Source organism: Patagioenas fasciata, chromosome 7 (assembly GCF_037038585.1).
Source record: "Patagioenas fasciata isolate bPatFas1 chromosome 7, bPatFas1.hap1, whole genome shotgun sequence".
Classification (NCBI taxonomy): Eukaryota; Metazoa; Chordata; class Aves; order Columbiformes; family Columbidae; genus Patagioenas; species Patagioenas fasciata.
Window position 1 is genome coordinate 24,998,908 of NC_092526.1, and position 19,468 is coordinate 25,018,375.

Genomic DNA, 19,468 nt, shown 5'->3' on the forward strand with positions numbered 1-19,468 from the left:
TGTCATAGATTAGTCTTTCTCGCCTTCCTGGATCACTACCTCATTTCAGTGCCCTTCAATGTTTTAACAATGATTTTCTCTTGCCAGCCTAACACTCCTTCTACATCAGAGCTACCCTTCCTAATTTCTCTTTCAAAACTGAAGGCAGAAAATTGTCTCTTCCTGATCTATGAGGTCAATAATGTCTCAAACACAACAGAATTACATGAATCTTATCAGACAAACCTTTACTTGCATAGTCAAATCTTAAAACTCCTTGAAATTGTATTTTAAAATATAACAAGGTGGGAGAAAAGTACACATGTTTTTAAGAACTACCTACTAATGCTAAAACCCTTCAAGCCATTCTAGAAAATTTACTTAAATTGAGAAAAGTAATAATGGTATTTAAAAGGTGTCGCACATATACCAGTGTATGAAAACAACTTACACCATTTGAAAGCATGTTCCTACTTACTGAAAAGGTTTCGTGCTGTTTCTGGTTCACTATCCAAAGGTTCTCCAATACCATATTTGTTTTGTGCCATAATGCGGAACACGTATTCATGGCCTTCCATCAACTTGGGAACAGTGAATAAGCATTCCTTAGGTTCATTAGTAACTGGCACCCATGTCCTCCTATTTGCTTCTTTTTTCTCTATAACATAGTTTGTAATCTTAGAACCACCATCATCTAATGGAGGAAGCCATGATATTGTCATTTTATCAGCCAAAATGGATTCAAATTTAATAGGTCCTACTGGAGGTCCAGGACGGCCTAAAAGATACATTTTTATAAAGAAGAATTAATTCAAATGTTATTAAAATAAAGTATCACATGAATGCTATTAATTTATGCAATGCATAAGCGTTATTGATATCTACCCAAAACATTTAGTCTCATCTCCTTTGAAGCAGTTCCCAGATTATTTACGGCTGTTATGGTATATAAGCCTGTATCACTTCTGCGAGACTGTTGAATCAATAAAGTGCAAGTATCTTCGCCAACAATCTTGTTGACATGTTGATCATACGGCACTGCTTTTTTGTCGTCTGGTTTCTTTGGAGAAGCTTTTAGCCATGTTAATGTGGGGAAGGGTACACCCTTTATCTTGGCCACAATGTTAACATCTGTTCCTTCTTCAACCTCCATAAATTCTTTGAGTTCAATAGATGGTGGGCCTACAATGAAATGTTAAAAAAATTAACATGAAAAAATAGTTCATAATTTTAAAATTGAATTTGTATCTACTGGTATCAGTTAGTACTTACATGTCTGGTCTTTGACAACAAGTGGTCCAACTGTGGCTGAAGGCCTACTAGGACCTGCTATATTTACAGCTTTGACTCTGAATTCATATTCTCCACCTTCTACAAGATCCTCAACAGTAAACTTTGTTTCCTCTACATCACGTCTATTGCATTGCTTCCAAGTCTCTTTCACTTCTCCAGTACGATCCCAGCGCAGACATTCAACATTATAATGTGTAACAGGAGCCCCACCATCGTTCTTTGGTGGTTTCCATGTCAGACTCACAGTGTTCTTGGTTACAAGGCCAATCTTTAGTTTAATAGGTGGATCAGGAGGATCTTCAGAAACAAAACAGAAATGTGAATAAATCCACTGTACAGTACTGTCTGATTTTAAAGAATTGGTTTGACTTCTATTTCACTTACGGATTGGATCCCTGGCTGTGGTCCGTTGGATGGTTTCTGCAGGAGGGCCAACACCAAAACGGTTTTCCGCACGTACTCGGAAGAAATACTCTTGGCCAGATATGAGATCAGGCACAACAAAGGAAGTACTCCCACAGTTTGCATTGACTTTAGTCCAGGCCTTCCCATCAATAGTTCTTTTCTCTATAACGTAGCCTCTGATTCTATCTCCACCATCATCATCTGGCATCTTCCATGAAAGTTTACAACTACCTCTTGTGATATCACTTACTTTTAGGTCTTTCGGTGGACCTGGGACATCTGTTAAGGTAAAAGCACAACAGAAACAATTTTACAAAAGCATGTAGAAAAATAAGACTAAAACTTAGTGCTTGAACACTGCAATATGTATAAGCCATACCAAGCACGTTAACTCTGACATGCGCAGTTTTTTGTCCTGCTTTGTTCTTTGCTGTAATACTGTATCGTCCAGAATGACTTCTGTTGCATTCAGGGATGATAATCACTGAACGCGTATCAGTTGCTTCCAGCTGTGTATTACAGAAAGGAAGAGTTATAAAGTTATAGATCAACTTTAAATATTTATGTATGAAAAATGCAACAATACTAAAGTTACAAAAATTGGTTGCTTTACCTGAGCTTCTTCAGGCACATTATGACCTCCCTCCTATAAACAAAGGGAAATAATGTAAACATAAAAGGGCACAGGCTTAAATGTCTAGAAACACACGCAGAAAAAAGCTTTTACTAACCTTTGCTGTTATCTTTGCTTTTCCTTCAAACTCCCAAAATGTTTTTGGAACTGGACGACCCTTGATAACAGCTGGGATTTTAATTGTTGTGCCAGCACGACAAGAGAGGAAATCCTGTGCTCCAAGATCAAGGAATATATCTGGTTCCTCTGCAAAAATATTTTAATATGTAAATTTTAAGAGCTACTGAAACTAAATTTATGTCAGCACTGAGCTAAAACCAAACACACACATGCAGAATGCAAGTTTATGTGAGAAAAGTTGGGTGTGCAAAAAGGAAGCTGGAAACTATACAAACAGAAAAAATAGTCATTTCTTCATAAAATACATGTTATTTCCTTAGTATGACTGCAGGTACTCATCAGTTTTCTAATGGATCCTGCCCTGGTAATGGTCATCATGACAATTTCAAAACTGTGTGTCAATCTCTTGTTACAGTTCTGCATAATTGTTTGTTCTGTTTTATTTTTGGCTTGCCTGGCATTTTGCTTGAACATTCACAGCAGTACGTAACATTTATGTATAAATATTATACCTATATTATATTATTCCCAGGATAGTTACCTAGAATATCTTGAACAGGTATTTCTGATGTTGCAGGACTTGGTTCTGATTCTCCGGCAGCATTTACAGCTTTCACTCTAAATCGGTATTTTCTGAGCTCTTTCAAGTTGGGAATAACGCATTCACAAGTAGGAAAGAGTTTGTCTCCTTCATTCACCTTCTTCCAGTCAGTACTACCTTCATCTTGCATTTCAACAATATATCCTTTTATAGGACTGCCACCATCCTTTTGTGGAGGTTTCCATGCAAGAGCTACAGATGATTTAGTTTTGTCTTTGACCTCTGGGCAAGATGGTGGACCAGGCACAACTTGTAAAACAAGAGCAAGTAAAAATTACCTGAGAGTTAGTGCCTGCCTATTTTTCTGAATAGTTTCTAGAAGAATGAAAGTATTTTCATTTTCTTCTGTCATACATAGAGTGTACAATCCTAGAACATGCATACTAATTACATACACTACATATATTATTAAAGGATACTTAAGGTACAAAGCATAGAGATTGAACTCATTAACAGCAAAGAAAAACAGTAATATAAAAATCTGATTCTGATTTCAAGTTTAATTGGCAATGGTGTAATCACAGTTTAAGGCTCATAAAAGATGTAAAAAAATAAAGATAATTATTTTTAAAATGGTGAAAACCAGCAAATCAGCAAACTACTTTGTGTCAAGATATTGTTTTTGATTTAATGAAAACAAGGCATTGGATTAATTGCATTAAATTCAAGAGAAATAGTAGTAGCACATTTGGTTCTGGTGTGATATAGCCCTTAAAAATAGTAATACAATTTATATACTTACATATGGGATCTGCTGCTAAGGCAGGATCCGATGGTTCACTGGGAGGGCCAATTCCAGCAAGATTTTCAGCCATAACTCTAAACTGGTATTCAACACCTTCAATCAAACGAAGCACATTGTACTCTAGACCTTTTACTGATGGTTTTGTTACTGGAGCCCTGTTAACACGTGACCAGTAGACGCCTCCCACCTCTCTCTTCTCCAACCAATAGCCAGTTATTGGGCTGCCACCATTGTCCAAAGGAGGCTCCCAGGTCACTAGCATTGATGATCTGGTGCGATCTAAAATTTTAGGCTTTCCAGGAGGTCCAGGAAGGCCATACGGATTCTTAATAACAACTTTTTCTGAGAGGCATTCATCACTTATTCCATATTTGTTTGCAGCCCGGACTCTAAATTGATATTTCCCATCTGTTTCAAGATTCCATACCTGAAAAATAAGAGTTAAATCAATACTTGGCTACTTACAGAATAAACTTATTTGAAGTTATGCAGCAGTTTTCACTTTAAATTCTGTCTTGGAATCTCATTGATATACCTCTGTTTATGGACTACACAGCTATATGTAATACCCTAACGGTATTCTTATTTCAAGTGCATAGGACAAAACATAAATAAAAATGTCTTCATGTTTGTTTTTGCATGTGGTAAGGCTATGTATAATGCTGGGAAACTGAAAGAAAGATGTCTTCTAAACTCAGCTGAGATTAAGTTAAGTAGCAAGAGAGAACCATTTCTTTTGTTTTGTTACATGAGGAAAACACACATACATGGACAGGTAACATTCCTCCAGTAATTCTGGAGTCTAAACAGAGCATGAGCACTGGTATTTATGCAAGTAGCAGTTTTCATTAGTACTATTGTTGTATTTTATGCATACTAAAGTATGTAAGAAAGTTGTTTTATAAATTACCCCAAATCTTCTCTCAACAGCACTTTTGGAGACTTCTTCCCACTCAGATTTCTTCCTACCAGCATCACGTTTCTCAATAATGTAATGTGTAATTTCACTGCCACCATTATCAAGAGGTGCATCCCATGTTAAATAGCATGATTCTGCTTTAATATCAGAAACAGCAAGGTTTCTTGGTGGAGAAGGACGATCTGTATGAAAGCAACAGAGCATAGAATTACATTAAGAAAAAGGAAAAAAGCATTTTATTAGCTGTCATTTTATTAAAATGTCACATCCTTACCATACACTTCAACATGCACATTGCGAAATGCAGTGCCAAGACGATTGGTAGCTCTCACAGTGTAAGTGCCTTTATCAGCCCTCACTGCTGCAGGCAGGATAAGTTCAGTTTTTGCCTCACTTCTAGATACTTCTTCCTTGGTTATCTTAAGTGCACTGGATGTTTGGTCAATTAAAACTTCATTCTTGTCCCACTCAATCTTTGGCATTGGCAGACCTGTCACATCAGCAGGAATATTAACTGGTTCTCCTGACATCACTTTGATTGTATCTCCTCTCACAGCCAAGCGTAGTGTTACAGTTGGAGGTACTGAAAACAAGAAGAAAAATGTCAGAGTGAAGATGAAACAGAGAAATTTCCTTACAGTGTTCTGGAGATATTTGTATGGATTTCTTTAAAGCAGATATACCTTCATCATCTTGTATAACTACATTGAGTGGCAATGATGGTTCACTTTCTCCAATAGCATTGACAGCTTTGACACGGAATTCATACATATGAAGTTCATCAAGTTTTTCAACGAGAAGAGATGTTTTTGGACAGAGCCTTGCATTAACTCTTTCATAGTCTTTTGAATCATGTCTCCTCTTCTCAACAATATATCCTAAAATAGGGCTGCCACCATCACTACGCGGAGGCTTCCAATCCAGTGTAATAGTTGACTTTGTCCTCTCTGTGTACATGAACCTCTCAGGTGCTGTTGGAGGACCTATTAACATAGATAAATCATAATGAAAAAAAAGTTTAAAAATTAAGAGAATTTTTAATCATATCCATACAGTAGCTCTGGTTGTTTAAGGCCATAGCTTTTGCATGCAAAGTATTTGAGGATGGTTACGGATAGTACAAAATTTCTCATGTATGTGGATAAAAAGGCAACAAGTAGCGTCTCATTAGATATCAGTATTTTGTTACATAAAGATTCACATTAGTTTTACAGAACTGATTCAGTTCTGACTGAAGCAATTAATCTAAGGCAGCTGCCTTATCCATGTAGTAGAAAAGTGAATGCACTTTCTGTATAGAAAGCAATCCACACAACAATACTGGTTTATTAGCCTATAATAAGAAATTATTTTAAAAAACCCCATAAAATTAATCATCTTACCTAATGGATCAACTGCAAGAATGGGTCCTATTTCAACTGGTGGACCAGTACCAAACTTGTTCTTGGCACTAACACGGAATTTATATTCCTGCCCTTCAACTAGACCTGTAATATCACATTTAGATCTCTCTGTGTCTATAGCTACTCTCCATGTATGCATTTTGGCATCCTTCCGTTCAACAATGAAGCCTATGATATCACTGCCACCATCATCTTCAGGATCAGACCAGTTAAGCAAACACATCTTTCTGTTTGTGACCACTGGCTTTAGATCAAGGACTGGCCCAGGAACATCTGAAAAACAAAATCAAACAAGTAGGATAAAGCCCAAATATTATCTTACCAAAAGAATTTCTCATTTGATTTCAGAAAAATATTTTTCTTACCAAATACTTCTACTCTGGTTCCTGCAGATTTGGAACCACTGCTATTGGTAGCAGTAATTACATATCTTCCATGGTCTTTTCTCAATGCATTCTTAATGGTTAACTCAGATTTTGTGCCAACATTTTCAATAACAACTCGGTCTTTGTCTAATTCACCCTCCTCCACAGCCCATTCAATGGTAGGAGTAGGACGTCCTGTCACAGTAGCAGGAATTTTAAGAGTTTGCCCAGCCATGATCTGAATGCCTGCTTTGACAGAAACATCCAGCTCAACAGTGGGAGGCTCTGCAGAAGAGAGAGAAACAGTTCATTAGTTTAAGGGAGAGATTCCAAAACATCTTTCAGGTAGCTGGAAATTTCTTGAAAATACTACAATTACAATACCTTTAGGTTCTGCAACTGTTACAGGTTCGGTTTCACCAGGCGGTCCTTCACCAGCTGCATTAAGTGCAGTAACACGGAGTTTATAGTCTGCACCTTCTCTGACTTCTTTAACAGTATACTGTCGAACTTTAATGGGCTTCTCTGTGCAACGAGACCACTCATTTACTCCCATGAGTTGTTTGTATACATGGTAACCAGTGATATCTCCACCACCATTATATGCAGGAGGTTCCCATTCTAATTCAATAGAAGTTGCGCTTGTATCAGCAATCCTTGGAATCGGTGGACCAGGTGGCACTGTAAATAAGTGTAAATCAAAGTTAAAAGCTATGAATTCCATTGTCACCTGTCTGCTATTAGCTTCTTCTAAGCTACTTACTTATTGGGTCCTGTGCAGTTTTTGGATCTGATGGTGGACTAAATTTGCCAGGGCCAGCTGCATTTTCAGCACATACTCTAAAGATGTAAGTTAATCCTTCCAGCAGTCCTTCAACTTTTATTTCCAAAGCATTCACGAGGTTTCTGTTGACCCGAGCCCAATGAGTACTATTAATTTCACGTTTCTCAATCCAATATCCTATGATTGGGCTGCCATTGTCTTTTGGTTCATTCCATTTAACCAACATACTGTTGCTGGTAGCATCTTGCACATCAGGCTTATTAGGTGGATCTGGTGGAGCTGAAAAAAAAATTGTAATTTTGTCATCATTGCCCTCTTCTTCAGAGCTTACTCAAAGCTAAAAGAGAATTAAGATATGAGAAATGACTAATTTAAATTCATTCATAGTTCTTCTACTCTCTTTCTTAGAAACTGCAATCAGTAATCAAACTTGAAGCGGTTTCCTTTTGGTAAGACTAGTAGTCTATTAAGCACAGAGAATGTCACTATTCTGATGTGAAAAAGTTGTAGTTCAAAATTAAAACTTACAGAAAGGATCTTTTGCTGTCATTGGTTTTGAAACACATGGTGGTCCTGGTCCAACTCTATTTTCAGCAAATACACGGAAGAGATATTCCTTTCCTTCAATCAGTTTCGTTACATGGAATTTGCAATGCCTTAGTGTTGAACTAACAGTGACCCAGCCCATTTCAGCTTTTGTATTGTCTTTCTTTTCCAGTACATAGTTCAATATTTCGCTTCCACCATCATCAAGGGGAGGCTCCCACTTGCAAATGACAGAATTTTTCCTCACATCTTCAAATACAAAGTTGACTGGAGGCCCAGGTGTATCTGTCAGTAGAGCATGAAAAATGATGAGTACTCATCTTGTGCACTTCTTACCCAGTATTTCGAAAAACTAGGTGTTTTTGAGTGTATTCATTACATACCTAACACATTAACTTCACATGAGGCTTTTGCAACACCATGATCATTTTCCACTTTAATTGTAAATGTGCCATGGTCAGCTCTGATAGAGTCACGAACTGATAGTATAGACTCTCCTTCTTTATGGTTGTCAATACTCATGCGTTCTGGCAGTGAAAGTTGGAAAGGTTCCTCTTCTTCAGCTTCACCCTTCTTCTTCCTTGTATAAGTTGTTACCCTCTTTTTTATTTCCTCTGGTCTGACAATTTCATCATTCCTCAGCCAAGTGATAGATGGGTAAGGTGACCCTGAAATATGTGCCTCAAGTATGATCTCATCACCTCTCTTCACCTCAAGGCCAGACTGCAGGTTTGCAGCAAGGAAGACTTTCGGAGCCTCTGTAATAACACAGAATGAGAAAATGGAGAGTAGAATCTTCCAATATGTTTGAAGATGCATGGCAATTTCTACAAACAATCAAATGAGAAATTCATACCAATAGGATCCACAGCTTTCACAAAAGGAGTAATCCGTGATGGCTCACTGATGCCAGCAGCATTCTCAGCACGAACACGAAACTGATATTCCTTTCCTTCCTCAAGACCTTTCACTGGATAAGTTAATAGAGGTACCAGATAGTCATTGCATCTCTCCCACCTCTCCTTGCCCTTAGCAAGTTTTTCTATTATATAGCCCATAATCTTGCTTCCACCATCAAACAGGGGTGGTTTCCAGGTAAGTGTTACTGATTTTGATGTTGGATTATGGACCTCAAGGTCAACAGGAGGATCTGGAGGCTCTGTGGGACAGTAGCAAAAGAAGTATCATGTGAGAAAATAAAGTATGATGATTTTAATTAAAATTAATGAGGTTATTTAGTAGTAAAAAAACCTTACGTTTTGGGTCTTCTGCAATGATTGGGTTTCTTAGTTCAAGATATTCACCTCCTCCAATCTTATTGACAGCTTTAACACGGAAGTAATATTCACTATTTGGGATAAGATCTTTGACTTGCCATGAAAGCTTATTTTCACCAGACATGACTGGGATATATGTTCTACGACCAGCTTCTCTTCGTTCCAGAACATAATGCAGAATAGGAGTACCACCATCAAAGTCCGGAGGTTCCCAGGAGACTTTGCAAGAATTCTTAGTTACTTCACTTGCCTTAATGTCTTTACACTGTCCAGGTGGACCTGTTTTAAATAAGAATAATAAAATTAGTTAATTAAATAGATGGGAAACTGTATTTCTATAAACATTAAATTATATTGCATTTCTTTGCTTTGCAGAAATCAGACCAAACCCACAAATGTTGGCTACACAGTTTCTAAAGGTGAAAAATACTCGGAATTCTTACAGGCTTTTTTTATATTTATATGATGACTATTCGTAATAATTGGGTTTTGATCAGCTACCAACTAGTGAGACCAAGTTTGGGCAAAGTGTGTTTTTTTTGTGGGATTTTGTAACATTAACGCCTTTATGTCAATTTATGTGTGCCTCCGTTGGAGTGATTCCTCCACACTGCAGAAAAGGGATTTATCTGTTCCTTTCTTCTGTCAGCTGCAGGGCCCAAGTGAGGATAAGTATCTTTCTCAGAACGGAAGAGGCCTAGTTACCTATGACTTTGACATTGACTGAGCCGGTTGTTGATGCCAGTTTGTTCTCCAGTGTGATAGTATAAACACCAGCATCAGCGTGAACACTGTCTATGACTTCGAGCAATGCAGAGGTGTAGTCACTCTTCATTGTTGTCCTGTCACCAGCTTTCAACTCTTTGCCATCTTTGTGCCATGTTATAGTTGGGGATGGAACAGCTCTGAAGGGTATAGGAATACTTAATTTCTGTCCTTTAACAACAATAATGTCACGAGTTTTTAGATCAATGGTAGGATTACCTGTAAAAGTAAACATTACATTACTATAAAGTCACCCAACACCATTCTTTTTGCAGTTACGAAGATCTGACCAAAAAAAAAAAAAAAAAAAAAAAAAAGCTCTTACAGTCTGGGTCCTTGGCAACAACTTTTTCTGAGATGTCTGATGGCTCGCTAGCTCCAACAGCATTGACAGCTCGGACTCTCAGCACATATTCCTTGTCTGGAACAACGCCTTCCTCCACTTTACATTTTAGATCTTTTATTGGACGGGAATTGATTCTCATCCATTTTTCTGTTCCTGCTTCACACATCTCAACATTATACCCAATAATAGGGCTTCCACCATTCTTCTCAGGTGGTTTCCATGCAATGCAAATGTGGTTTCGACCTGCATCGGTAACATGTAAATCCTGAGGAGGTGAAGGAGGGCCTGCAGAAATTGAAAAGAATTATGTCATTTTTTTCTGCCAGATTATCTATTCTACACAGTACACTGCTTCTATAATCCATACACTGTATATTACACTACTACTTACTTGTTGGATCTTCAATATGAATGAGGTCTGTTGGTTCACTGGGATGACCACAGCCAGCTTCATTTTCTGCACGAACCTGGAACTGTACATCTATACCTTCAATGACATCAGTCACTCTGAAATTGCAATCTGGACCAGCTGTCTTACCAGCTTTTACCCAGCGAGTGGCTAGTTTTTCTTTCTTTTCAATAACGTATCTGAATAAATTGGAGAAAATAATATCAGGCACTTGAAATATGAACACTTCAGACTTCTTGCTCAACAAAACAGATAAAGACAGATTAGAATAGTTTGGGCAATAGAAAAGTAGAGAGAGTCATGAGTGACAGATTCAATTAATTTTACTTCACACATCAGCTCCTTAGTCCTGGTAGGTCATGGACGTAATGGGGCTGACATTATTGACAGGCCCAGTTCTGAAATCAAGTTCCTGAACTTCTGCAGAGGTAAAAGAGCCTTCAAGCTATACTTGTATCTTTGCTAGTTTGGATCTCAGTGGTTAGTCCACTGAGAATATTTGTAGATGATAGTATCTGTGAGTTACTCAGCTGTCATGATTCTGTGGTAGGCTGTGGGAAAGTAATGTGAACTGGGTGGCATGTTGCTTTGGACAGATCTCTGTAGTTGTCAGTTTGTTTAAGATATGCTTACTGTGATTGGGAAGGAGAGGAAGAGTGAAAACATAAAGAGGAAAAAACTAACTGGCATTCAAGGTGAATTTCAGAGGACAGATACTTCAGACACCAAAGAAAAGAATAAGTTAGAAGCAACTCGGAGTAAAACAGTCTGTGTGAAAAGTGTAATGAAGAGAATGAACTGGAAAGAGATAAAGCTTCATTTTAGCCGAGTGTTTACAGTTTGAATGATAAACTAAGGGAGGAGGAAAACATAAAAATATTACATGGTGGATAGGTCTAAGTGGCTACAGCTCTGGAAGAACTATGGTTGCATTAACTTTTTAAAATTTAAATACAGTTCAATTTAATCTGATTTGATTACAAAATGTTTTGAGGACGTTGACACACATTCATTGTTCATGCACATTAGCTTATTTATATTTGCATAATTTCTGTGTTTTAAATTCAAACCCTTAATTGCTTTGATGACATGGCTTCTCTTTTATTATACATCAATCCACTTCTATCATGTTTGTCCCCTTAAAATGTAAACATTTTGAGAAAAGATCATGAAAAGATCTTAATCTACAGAAAACACTACACAAACTTAAAACTACCTTACCTTTGAATTGGTCTGCCACCATCATTCTTAGGTGGCTCCCATTTCAAATCGACATGGCCTTTTGTCACTTCAACTATTGTAAGAGCATATGGAGGCCCAGGGGTTGCTAAAGAAAAAAATATACACATTAGAAAAATAGGAATCCATTACATCTGAGCTGTTTCTACTGATCACTCAGTAAGCAAATTTGAAACTTACTGAAAGTATCTTTAGCAAGCACGGAATCTTCAATTTCACAATAATCACTCTGTCCAATGGCATTTTCAGCAGCCACACGGAACACATACAACGAGCCTTCAGTCAGTGGGCTTACTGTGTACTTTGTGTCTTTCACTGTTGTATCAACTGTCTGCCAGCCTTTTCGCCTTACATCTCTCTTTTCAACGATATAATTGGTAATTGGAGAACCCCCATCTTTTTCTGGTACTGTCCATTTAAGATCTGCTGTGTTTTTAGTAATATTAATAACCTCAAGCCACCGAGGTGGTGAAGGAGGATCTGTAAAATAGAAAAAGAAGGTAAAAAAGGTCAGTGTATTTCCCATCAAAGATCTTAGAAGACAGGGAATATACCAAAACTATTAAAAGTTTGTATTTTCATAGCTGAAGCAGGGCAGATTCTCATCTTTCATAAACCCTCCAAGAGTTCACTTGGTACCTACAGGGACAGACAGACACAGGGCTTTTTAAAAGACAGAGAGAGTGTATTTGCAGCAGCAGCACATTCTGAATCAATACTCACAGAGCCTCTCCTTGCACAGCACAGGGTCACTGGGTTCACTGGGCTCGCTCTCACCAGCCTTGTTCACAGCTCTTACACGGAACGAATATTCTTGTTTCTCCATAAGCCCTTTGAGGAAGTGTTCAGTTGTGGGAACTCCTTCAGCCACTCTCACCCACTCATCTGTTCCAGTCTTTAATAGTTCAATGACGTAAGATTCAATCTTTGCCCCTCCATCATGTTCTGGCTTTGTCCAGTTCAGGGATAAAGATGTCTTGCCAACATCTTTCACAGTCGGCTTTCCAGGAGGCCATGGTGGATCTAGACAGGAGTCCAATATTAATTATGTGATTGAAAATAAAGATTTTTTTTTGTTGTTAAATTAAATTATTAAAAGTGTGTTTATTATACCAATTGGGTCTTTCACTAAGATTGGCTCTGTTTCCTTGCTTGGCTTTCCAGGTCCTGCAAGATTCTCTGCCAAAACACGGAACTTATATTTCTTCTTATTTGTAAGACCTTTAACTCTGGAAAGAAACATTAAGTTGGATTAAACTAAATCTATGCACTAACTCATGCCTAAAACATTATCCTTTATACTTTTCATACTACCATTTACTTGGAATATCTGAAAATATCCAAATTACAGCTGATGATGTTTTATGAAATGGTAAACATTCAAAATAGATATATTGTCAGCACTAAAATGGTGCACCATGACACAGAAACCAATGTTTTGAGAGCCATCTTGCGTTTCTCTGTGTTACATGGTTGTTAGTTAATATGAGTATCAGGAGAAAAAATCCGCAGGGTTTTGGCAAATTGATACCTGAGATGGCTATGTCTGCTTTTTTAGAACGTTTTATGAATAATCACACAGCACAGAAATTATTAAGCATAATATTTTTTTTTAAGAAAAAGAGATTATTTACTTTTCTGAAAAGACATTATTCTTTAAAATTAATTAGCAAAAGAAGTATGCCACCAGATGTTAGTTGGATCTAAACTCATGAAAGCAAGGGAAAAAAAGAGCAAGAACAACATAAAACTTGTTTATAAGTCTACTGTTACATTTTTGTGTCTCTGTGACCTATTTCAGACTAAAATCACTGTAGTCTTACTTGAATGTTGTATCTTTCACTGGCATTTTATTGCACTTTATCCATTTATCTTGCTCAGGATCGTATCTTTCAACCCAGTATCCAGTTATAGGGCTGCCACCATCCTCATCTGGTTCATTCCATGTTAAAGTGACTGAATCTTTAGTGACCTCTGTAGGCTTGACACCTGTTGGGGGGCCTGGTGGATCTGTATAAATTGACACATGAAAAAAAAAAAAGACAAAAACCAAACCCATCACACATATGTCTATTTTTTCCCATGAAAATATAGCAAAAAATTAACATTAATTTAATTAACTAACCAAATGAATATTTTGCAATGATAGGGTTACACTCTGCTGGCTCCCCAATACCATACATGTTCTCAGCACTGACTCGGAACACATATTCTTTATGAGGGGTTAAACTGGTGGCTCTGAATTTTGTATCCTTAATAGTTGATGACAGCTTGTGCCATATTTCACTGTCTGTAGCTCTCTTCTCAAGGACATAGTTGGTAATTTTAGAACCCCCATCATCTCGTGGAGGATTCCATGTTAGAAGGCAGGATTCATTTGTGATTTCTGATACATCGAATGCGGCTGGTGGACCAGGTTTATCTGTAGAGGACAAGATGTGAATGTTAATCTTATGCTTGCACACCTCAGTACATTATTAATGATTTTTATAAACAACTTAACACATATGCATACCAAGAACATTAACTTCAACAACAGCAGTAGCACGTCCACTGGTATTTACAGCTTCTATAATATAGGTTCCACTGTCACTCCTCTTGCTGTTTGTAATAGTGACTGTAGAATGATTAGGTTTGGTTTCAATAGTGATTCTGTCATCAGGTCTCAAAATTTTGTCAGCCTTGGTCCATGTAATCTGGGGCTCAGGCTGTCCAGTTACTTTAGCTGGCAGCTCAATTTTAGTTCCAGCTTTCACAGTAAGTCCAGCAAGAAGCTTCACATCTAAGAAAATTTCTGGAGCCTCTGATTTAGGACAGAACAAAAACATTGTTACAGAAACAGTATTTCAGAGACTGGTAAAAACAAAGCAGTTATTGTAATTCAGTGATTGAAGTAATTACCTTTTGCATCAATAGCCTGAATATCATCTGTTGGTTTACTTGGCCTGCTAGCTCCTATTCTGTTCAGAGCCTTAACCCGATACGCATACCACTCTCCTTCCTTGAGCTTTGTTACTTCCATTCTGTTAAAAAAAAAAAAAAAAAATCCATATATTTAGAGTGGTGAGGATGGCTCAGTTAGTTGAAAGACTATACCTTCTGATGATAATTTACTTACTTTGTTTCAACAACAGGTTCCCCGCATATCTCCCACTTGTCTGTGCCACGTTGGGATTTTTCTACAAGATAACCCTTAATGCGGGCACCACCATCATATTTGGGAGGCTCCCATGTTAGGAAGATTCCTTTTGATGTTGGATTTCTCCATTTAACATTCTCTGGTGGATCAGGCACCGCTATTAAAAGTGAAAAACATGGGATCTTAGAAACCAGTCTAAGGAAGATGGTTTTTAATCTTATTTTGAAGAAAATCAGCAAGATTTCAGAAACAGAAAATCAGGACCAATGTGAAACAGTGGACTCACTTGCTGGTGCTGACATATTTACAGGTTCATCAATATATGCAGGTTCTCCTGGGCCACACTTGTTGCATGCACAAACTCTAAACAAGTATTCTTTTCCTTGGATGAGGTCAGGTACAGTGAAGTCTTGATCAACAACATTATCCATAACCTAAAGAAAAGGAAGGCTCCAATGTATTTCTAAAAATTATTTCCAAAGGGCAACTATCAAAATAAGACACAAAACTCAGTAGCACATGTGGAGACAACATAGCACAGAGAAATTGAAATGAGAAAGAATGAACTTACTTTGCTCCATGTTTTTCGGCTTACTTCACGCTTTTCAATTACATAGCCAGTAACTGGAGCTCCACCATCATCTTCTGGAGGTTCCCATGACAGTTGCACAGTGTTCCTGATTATTTCTATAACTTTAAGTTCTCTTGGTGCACCTGGACGAGCTGGAAATCACAGAAATTTTATTTATTATTTTGTAATCAGAGTTTGTCATATGATATCTATGTAATCTATCTGCCAGAAGACTTACTCTTCTTAGTCATTCTTCTTGAAACAGCAAAGTTGGATATTGCAAGTCAGAAAAGAGATTTTTTGAAGATGGATTTCTAGGTTTTGGTTATCTTTTAATATACTTAGTTTACTGAAAGTTGTGTGATTTCACATCATTAACCTAATTACATATTAGCAAGATAAATATGGAATGTTATTGCTAGGATATATACATGTCCACTTACCAATGACGTTAACATCAATTTCTCCTGAAACAGATGACACAGGGTTTTCTAATGTTAGGGAATAAGTTCCCTTGTCTGGACGTTCACTTGGAGTAATTACAAGTTCTGCAAAGGAGGCAGTGGTCTTCATTGTTACACGATCACCCTCTTCTAAGACTTGGTCACCAAAAGACCATGTGGCGGTTGGCACAGGGTAGCCAGTGATAGGAACACGAATCTTGATTGGCTCTGGGACAATAACTTCCAGCCCATCTTTAAATGCACTTAGGTCCATTGTAGGTCCAACTGGAAAACATGGAAAAGAGATTTGATGAAATATTTTCAGATGTTCTGAATATGGCTCATGCTAGATGTGTTGAGAGGCTGATTCTGACTGGATCTCAGCCTGCAGGATGGAGCTGTCTAGACCCAGCTGTGGCTTATCAATTCACTACCTCTCCCTGGCTGAACAGTTTTTAGAAACATGTGAAACAATAAGGCAGCTCAGCATTATCAAGTTGGAGATCTAAGTTACCCTTTAATCTAAAAAAATTGTATTGTTTAGATTTTTTTTAATTTTATTTTCTCTGTCATTCTCTCCTTCCCTCCTGTCTTTCAGAAAGCCAGGCAAAAGATCATGCCTTGCTCTTCAGGAAACCTAATAGGTCTCTACCTAACAGTGCAGCTGATTATCTGCAGAATTTGTAATGGAGGCGAAATAGCTCAGAATTTCAAAGGTCTAAGGCTCTTTATGCTAGCTGGCATCAGCTATGTGGTGAAAAACCTACATATTACCCACAAAATGCACTTTAATTGTGTGTCTTGTCTGATTAATTAACTTTAATAAATAGCATATGGCTTACCAAAAGTATCATCTGCAGTTAATGGCCCAATAGCCTCTGCTGGGTCAGACACACCAGCTGCATTTTCTGCTGAGACTCTGTAGTAATACCTGGATCCTGGTTTCAATCCAGTTACCTAAAAAGTGCAAAGAACCATTTAGTAACTGCTATAAAAGATGACCTACACATTGAATAGTTTGTTGATGAACAGAGCATCTTACCTTATAAGTAAGAGCAGGTACTAGTTTTGGGTTACAGCGAATCCACTTGTCTGTTCCTTCTTCTTGCCTTTCAACAATATAGCCTAAGACTGGACTTCCTCCATCATCGAGAGGAGGTTCCCAAGTGAGCTGCACTGATGACTTAGTTTGATCTGAATGATCAAGGTTAATGGGAGGACTTGGTCTCCCTGAAAATAATTACAGAGAAACACATTTTCACAACTGAAAAAGGAATAGGGTTCTGCATGTCAGCAGTCTATACCTTAAAGTACTCTTTAAAACCCTTTGCATAGCTTTTTGCAAACCAGTTTTTGAAATGGAGGTTGGATCCTAATTTCAGTACAAAAATACTTGGAGTTCTTACTAAAACAAATGGTAGCCAGGTACTTCTGATATGTTTGAAGGACAAAAGTGGGGAAAACCAAACAGTACATGGTTTTCGCAGCACACATTTCTCAATTGAACACACACATAATACATAAACACTCAAAATGTCCCTGTCTCCTAATGCAGTCACAATCAGTGCTTGCATACTTACCGATTGGGTCCATAATTTTTACTGCACGTGTGGCAGGACTTGGTTTGCCAACTCCAACCATGTTTTGAGCTCTTACTCTGAAGAAATATTCTTCATTTTCCACAACATCAGTCAGGACAGCTGACAGTTCATCAGCTCCAGTGACCATAGTTGGCTCCCATTTGATGGAAGCTCTGTTACGCAGTTCAATAACGTAGCCAGTAATCGGAGATCCTCCATCATACTCGGGTGGTTCCCAGGTAAGTGTAGCTCCAAACCTGTTCACATCGGTGACTTCCACATTTTGAGGAGGACCAGGAACTTCTACATTTTATTTTAGGGAGAAAAAGGAAAAACAAGGTATGTGGTTTTTACCTATTGTTAGAGTTTGTACTGCTTTTCTTACAATGTCATCAAACAGTGATTTTTTTTTTTTATAATTTTGCTCACCAAATTTGCTCTTAGCCTCCACAGGTGTCTCTGTTTCCACTGGCTCACCAGTGCCTACTCTGTTTCGTGCACTAACACGGAAGAGATACTCAACTCCTCCTTTTTGAAGTCCAGTAACAGTGTATTCACAATTTTCAGCACGATCAGTGACCACAATCCAAGTCTTACGCTTGATATCACGTCGTTCAATGACATAGCCTAATATTTTACTTCCACCATCACTTTCTGGCTCTTCCCAGGCAAGGCCAACTTCACCATCGTAAGTTTCAGTGACTTCCAAGTTTCTAACTGGACCTGGAACATCTAACAAAGACATGACAATATTTTAGGGTATTGCATCTTTTTCTTTTTTCTCTTTTTTCTTTTTTTTTTTCTTTTTCCTTTTTCCTTTTTATTCCTCTGGCTTAAATGAATGTAAGCAAGGTTTTAATAATGAGAATACTTACCAATGACCTCTACATTGATGAATGCTTCTGCTTGGCCATGTTTGTTTCGAAGAATAACCTTGTACCTTCCCTTATCTGATTTCTTTGCTTCATAAATTTTGAAGGTAGTGCAGTCAGTTGTTGTATCAACAGTTATTGTGGGCAGACTTTCCTCCCCTTTCAACCATTCAGCTTCTGCTCTTGGGTAGGCATCATATGGAACAGTCATAGTTAAAGGCTTCCCAACATCAACCACAAGGTTTTGATCACCAGTCTTGATTTTAGGTGCGGCTAAGAAAGACAAATGTGATGAGTAAGTACTTACATATATATACATAAGATGTATTTGTGTAGTCAGCAAAAAAGCTAACATAGAAAAGGGGCTGTTGTGTGAATTCTAAGCAAATCCTTCGTATACTCACTGGATTGCTCCAGGGAAAGAAATTCACTATGTACTGTGTCCTCCTATAAAATCGGGGAAGAGTGAGTTGCTTTTTGAGCACTCCTTTAATAAATTTTATTGGTTTGATCATGTAAAATAGACCAATTAGGAATTAAATTTCTTAGATGACTGAAAAGAGTAGACCAAGTAATTTTCACGGTTTAGATCTGCAGTGACCTAATGAAAAGGTTCTGTCTCCTTTAAGCTCAATTAATGCTCTTTGATATAGACACTGAAAAGTGACTTATATTTTCCTCAACAGTTGGATCAGTATGGTATAATAAAAAAATGTTTGTTGTCTGAATTATAATTCATACAGTTTAACAGACTTGCACTTGTCTCAGCCTGATTGTATATTCATTTTAATTAGACTCTTTGAAAGAACAAAAAAAGAATTTTGGTAAGTAGTTGTGCTGGTTTGATTGAAAATGAGTTTATTTTCTTCGTGCAGTTAGGAACCTTTCTTTTCCATAGCGAGCACAGTCATTATTTGGACTTAGTTTGAGAACAAGAGAAAACACCCCAGGACAGAGTTAATGTTTTTAATTGGTCTGGTCTGAGAGTCAAAAACACTCTGAGTGCTCTACTCACAGGTGTGAGGCATCGAGG

At 37.7% G+C, this 19,468-nt stretch overlaps 1 protein-coding gene across 4 annotated transcripts in view; it reads right to left on the bottom strand.

Annotated features, from left to right (window-relative positions):
- TTN (titin) overlaps positions 1 to 19,468 on the bottom strand; it is a 246,538-nt gene that overhangs the window by 66,625 nt on the left and 160,445 nt on the right. For all 4 annotated transcript variants that reach the window (XM_071811135.1, XM_071811134.1, XM_071811136.1 and 1 more), the window contains 40 exons: positions 18,439 to 18,708; positions 17,993 to 18,295; positions 17,564 to 17,866; positions 17,026 to 17,213; positions 16,826 to 16,940; positions 15,984 to 16,268; positions 15,541 to 15,692; positions 15,256 to 15,403; positions 14,949 to 15,126; positions 14,732 to 14,853; positions 14,346 to 14,633; positions 13,956 to 14,252; positions 13,654 to 13,840; positions 12,944 to 13,059; positions 12,554 to 12,853; positions 12,011 to 12,310; positions 11,813 to 11,918; positions 10,574 to 10,770; positions 10,162 to 10,467; positions 9,777 to 10,055; positions 9,051 to 9,350; positions 8,651 to 8,953; positions 8,178 to 8,552; positions 7,777 to 8,079; positions 7,228 to 7,527; positions 6,849 to 7,145; positions 6,465 to 6,749; positions 6,079 to 6,372; positions 5,380 to 5,679; positions 4,971 to 5,279; positions 4,688 to 4,878; positions 3,775 to 4,204; positions 2,973 to 3,281; positions 2,409 to 2,557; positions 2,291 to 2,323; positions 2,057 to 2,186; positions 1,657 to 1,956; positions 1,252 to 1,569; positions 865 to 1,161; positions 458 to 757 (listed from right to left, as the gene is read on the bottom strand). In XM_071811135.1, coding sequence (XP_071667236.1) covers positions 458 to 757; positions 865 to 1,161; positions 1,252 to 1,569; positions 1,657 to 1,956; positions 2,057 to 2,186; positions 2,291 to 2,323; positions 2,409 to 2,557; positions 2,973 to 3,281; positions 3,775 to 4,204; positions 4,688 to 4,878; positions 4,971 to 5,279; positions 5,380 to 5,679; positions 6,079 to 6,372; positions 6,465 to 6,749; positions 6,849 to 7,145; positions 7,228 to 7,527; positions 7,777 to 8,079; positions 8,178 to 8,552; positions 8,651 to 8,953; positions 9,051 to 9,350; positions 9,777 to 10,055; positions 10,162 to 10,467; positions 10,574 to 10,770; positions 11,813 to 11,918; positions 12,011 to 12,310; positions 12,554 to 12,853; positions 12,944 to 13,059; positions 13,654 to 13,840; positions 13,956 to 14,252; positions 14,346 to 14,633; positions 14,732 to 14,853; positions 14,949 to 15,126; positions 15,256 to 15,403; positions 15,541 to 15,692; positions 15,984 to 16,268; positions 16,826 to 16,940; positions 17,026 to 17,213; positions 17,564 to 17,866; positions 17,993 to 18,295; positions 18,439 to 18,708 — 9,963 coding nt within the window. The remainder of the gene's footprint in view (positions 1 to 457; positions 758 to 864; positions 1,162 to 1,251; positions 1,570 to 1,656; positions 1,957 to 2,056; positions 2,187 to 2,290; positions 2,324 to 2,408; positions 2,558 to 2,972; positions 3,282 to 3,774; positions 4,205 to 4,687; positions 4,879 to 4,970; positions 5,280 to 5,379; positions 5,680 to 6,078; positions 6,373 to 6,464; positions 6,750 to 6,848; positions 7,146 to 7,227; positions 7,528 to 7,776; positions 8,080 to 8,177; positions 8,553 to 8,650; positions 8,954 to 9,050; positions 9,351 to 9,776; positions 10,056 to 10,161; positions 10,468 to 10,573; positions 10,771 to 11,812; positions 11,919 to 12,010; positions 12,311 to 12,553; positions 12,854 to 12,943; positions 13,060 to 13,653; positions 13,841 to 13,955; positions 14,253 to 14,345; positions 14,634 to 14,731; positions 14,854 to 14,948; positions 15,127 to 15,255; positions 15,404 to 15,540; positions 15,693 to 15,983; positions 16,269 to 16,825; positions 16,941 to 17,025; positions 17,214 to 17,563; positions 17,867 to 17,992; positions 18,296 to 18,438; positions 18,709 to 19,468) is intronic.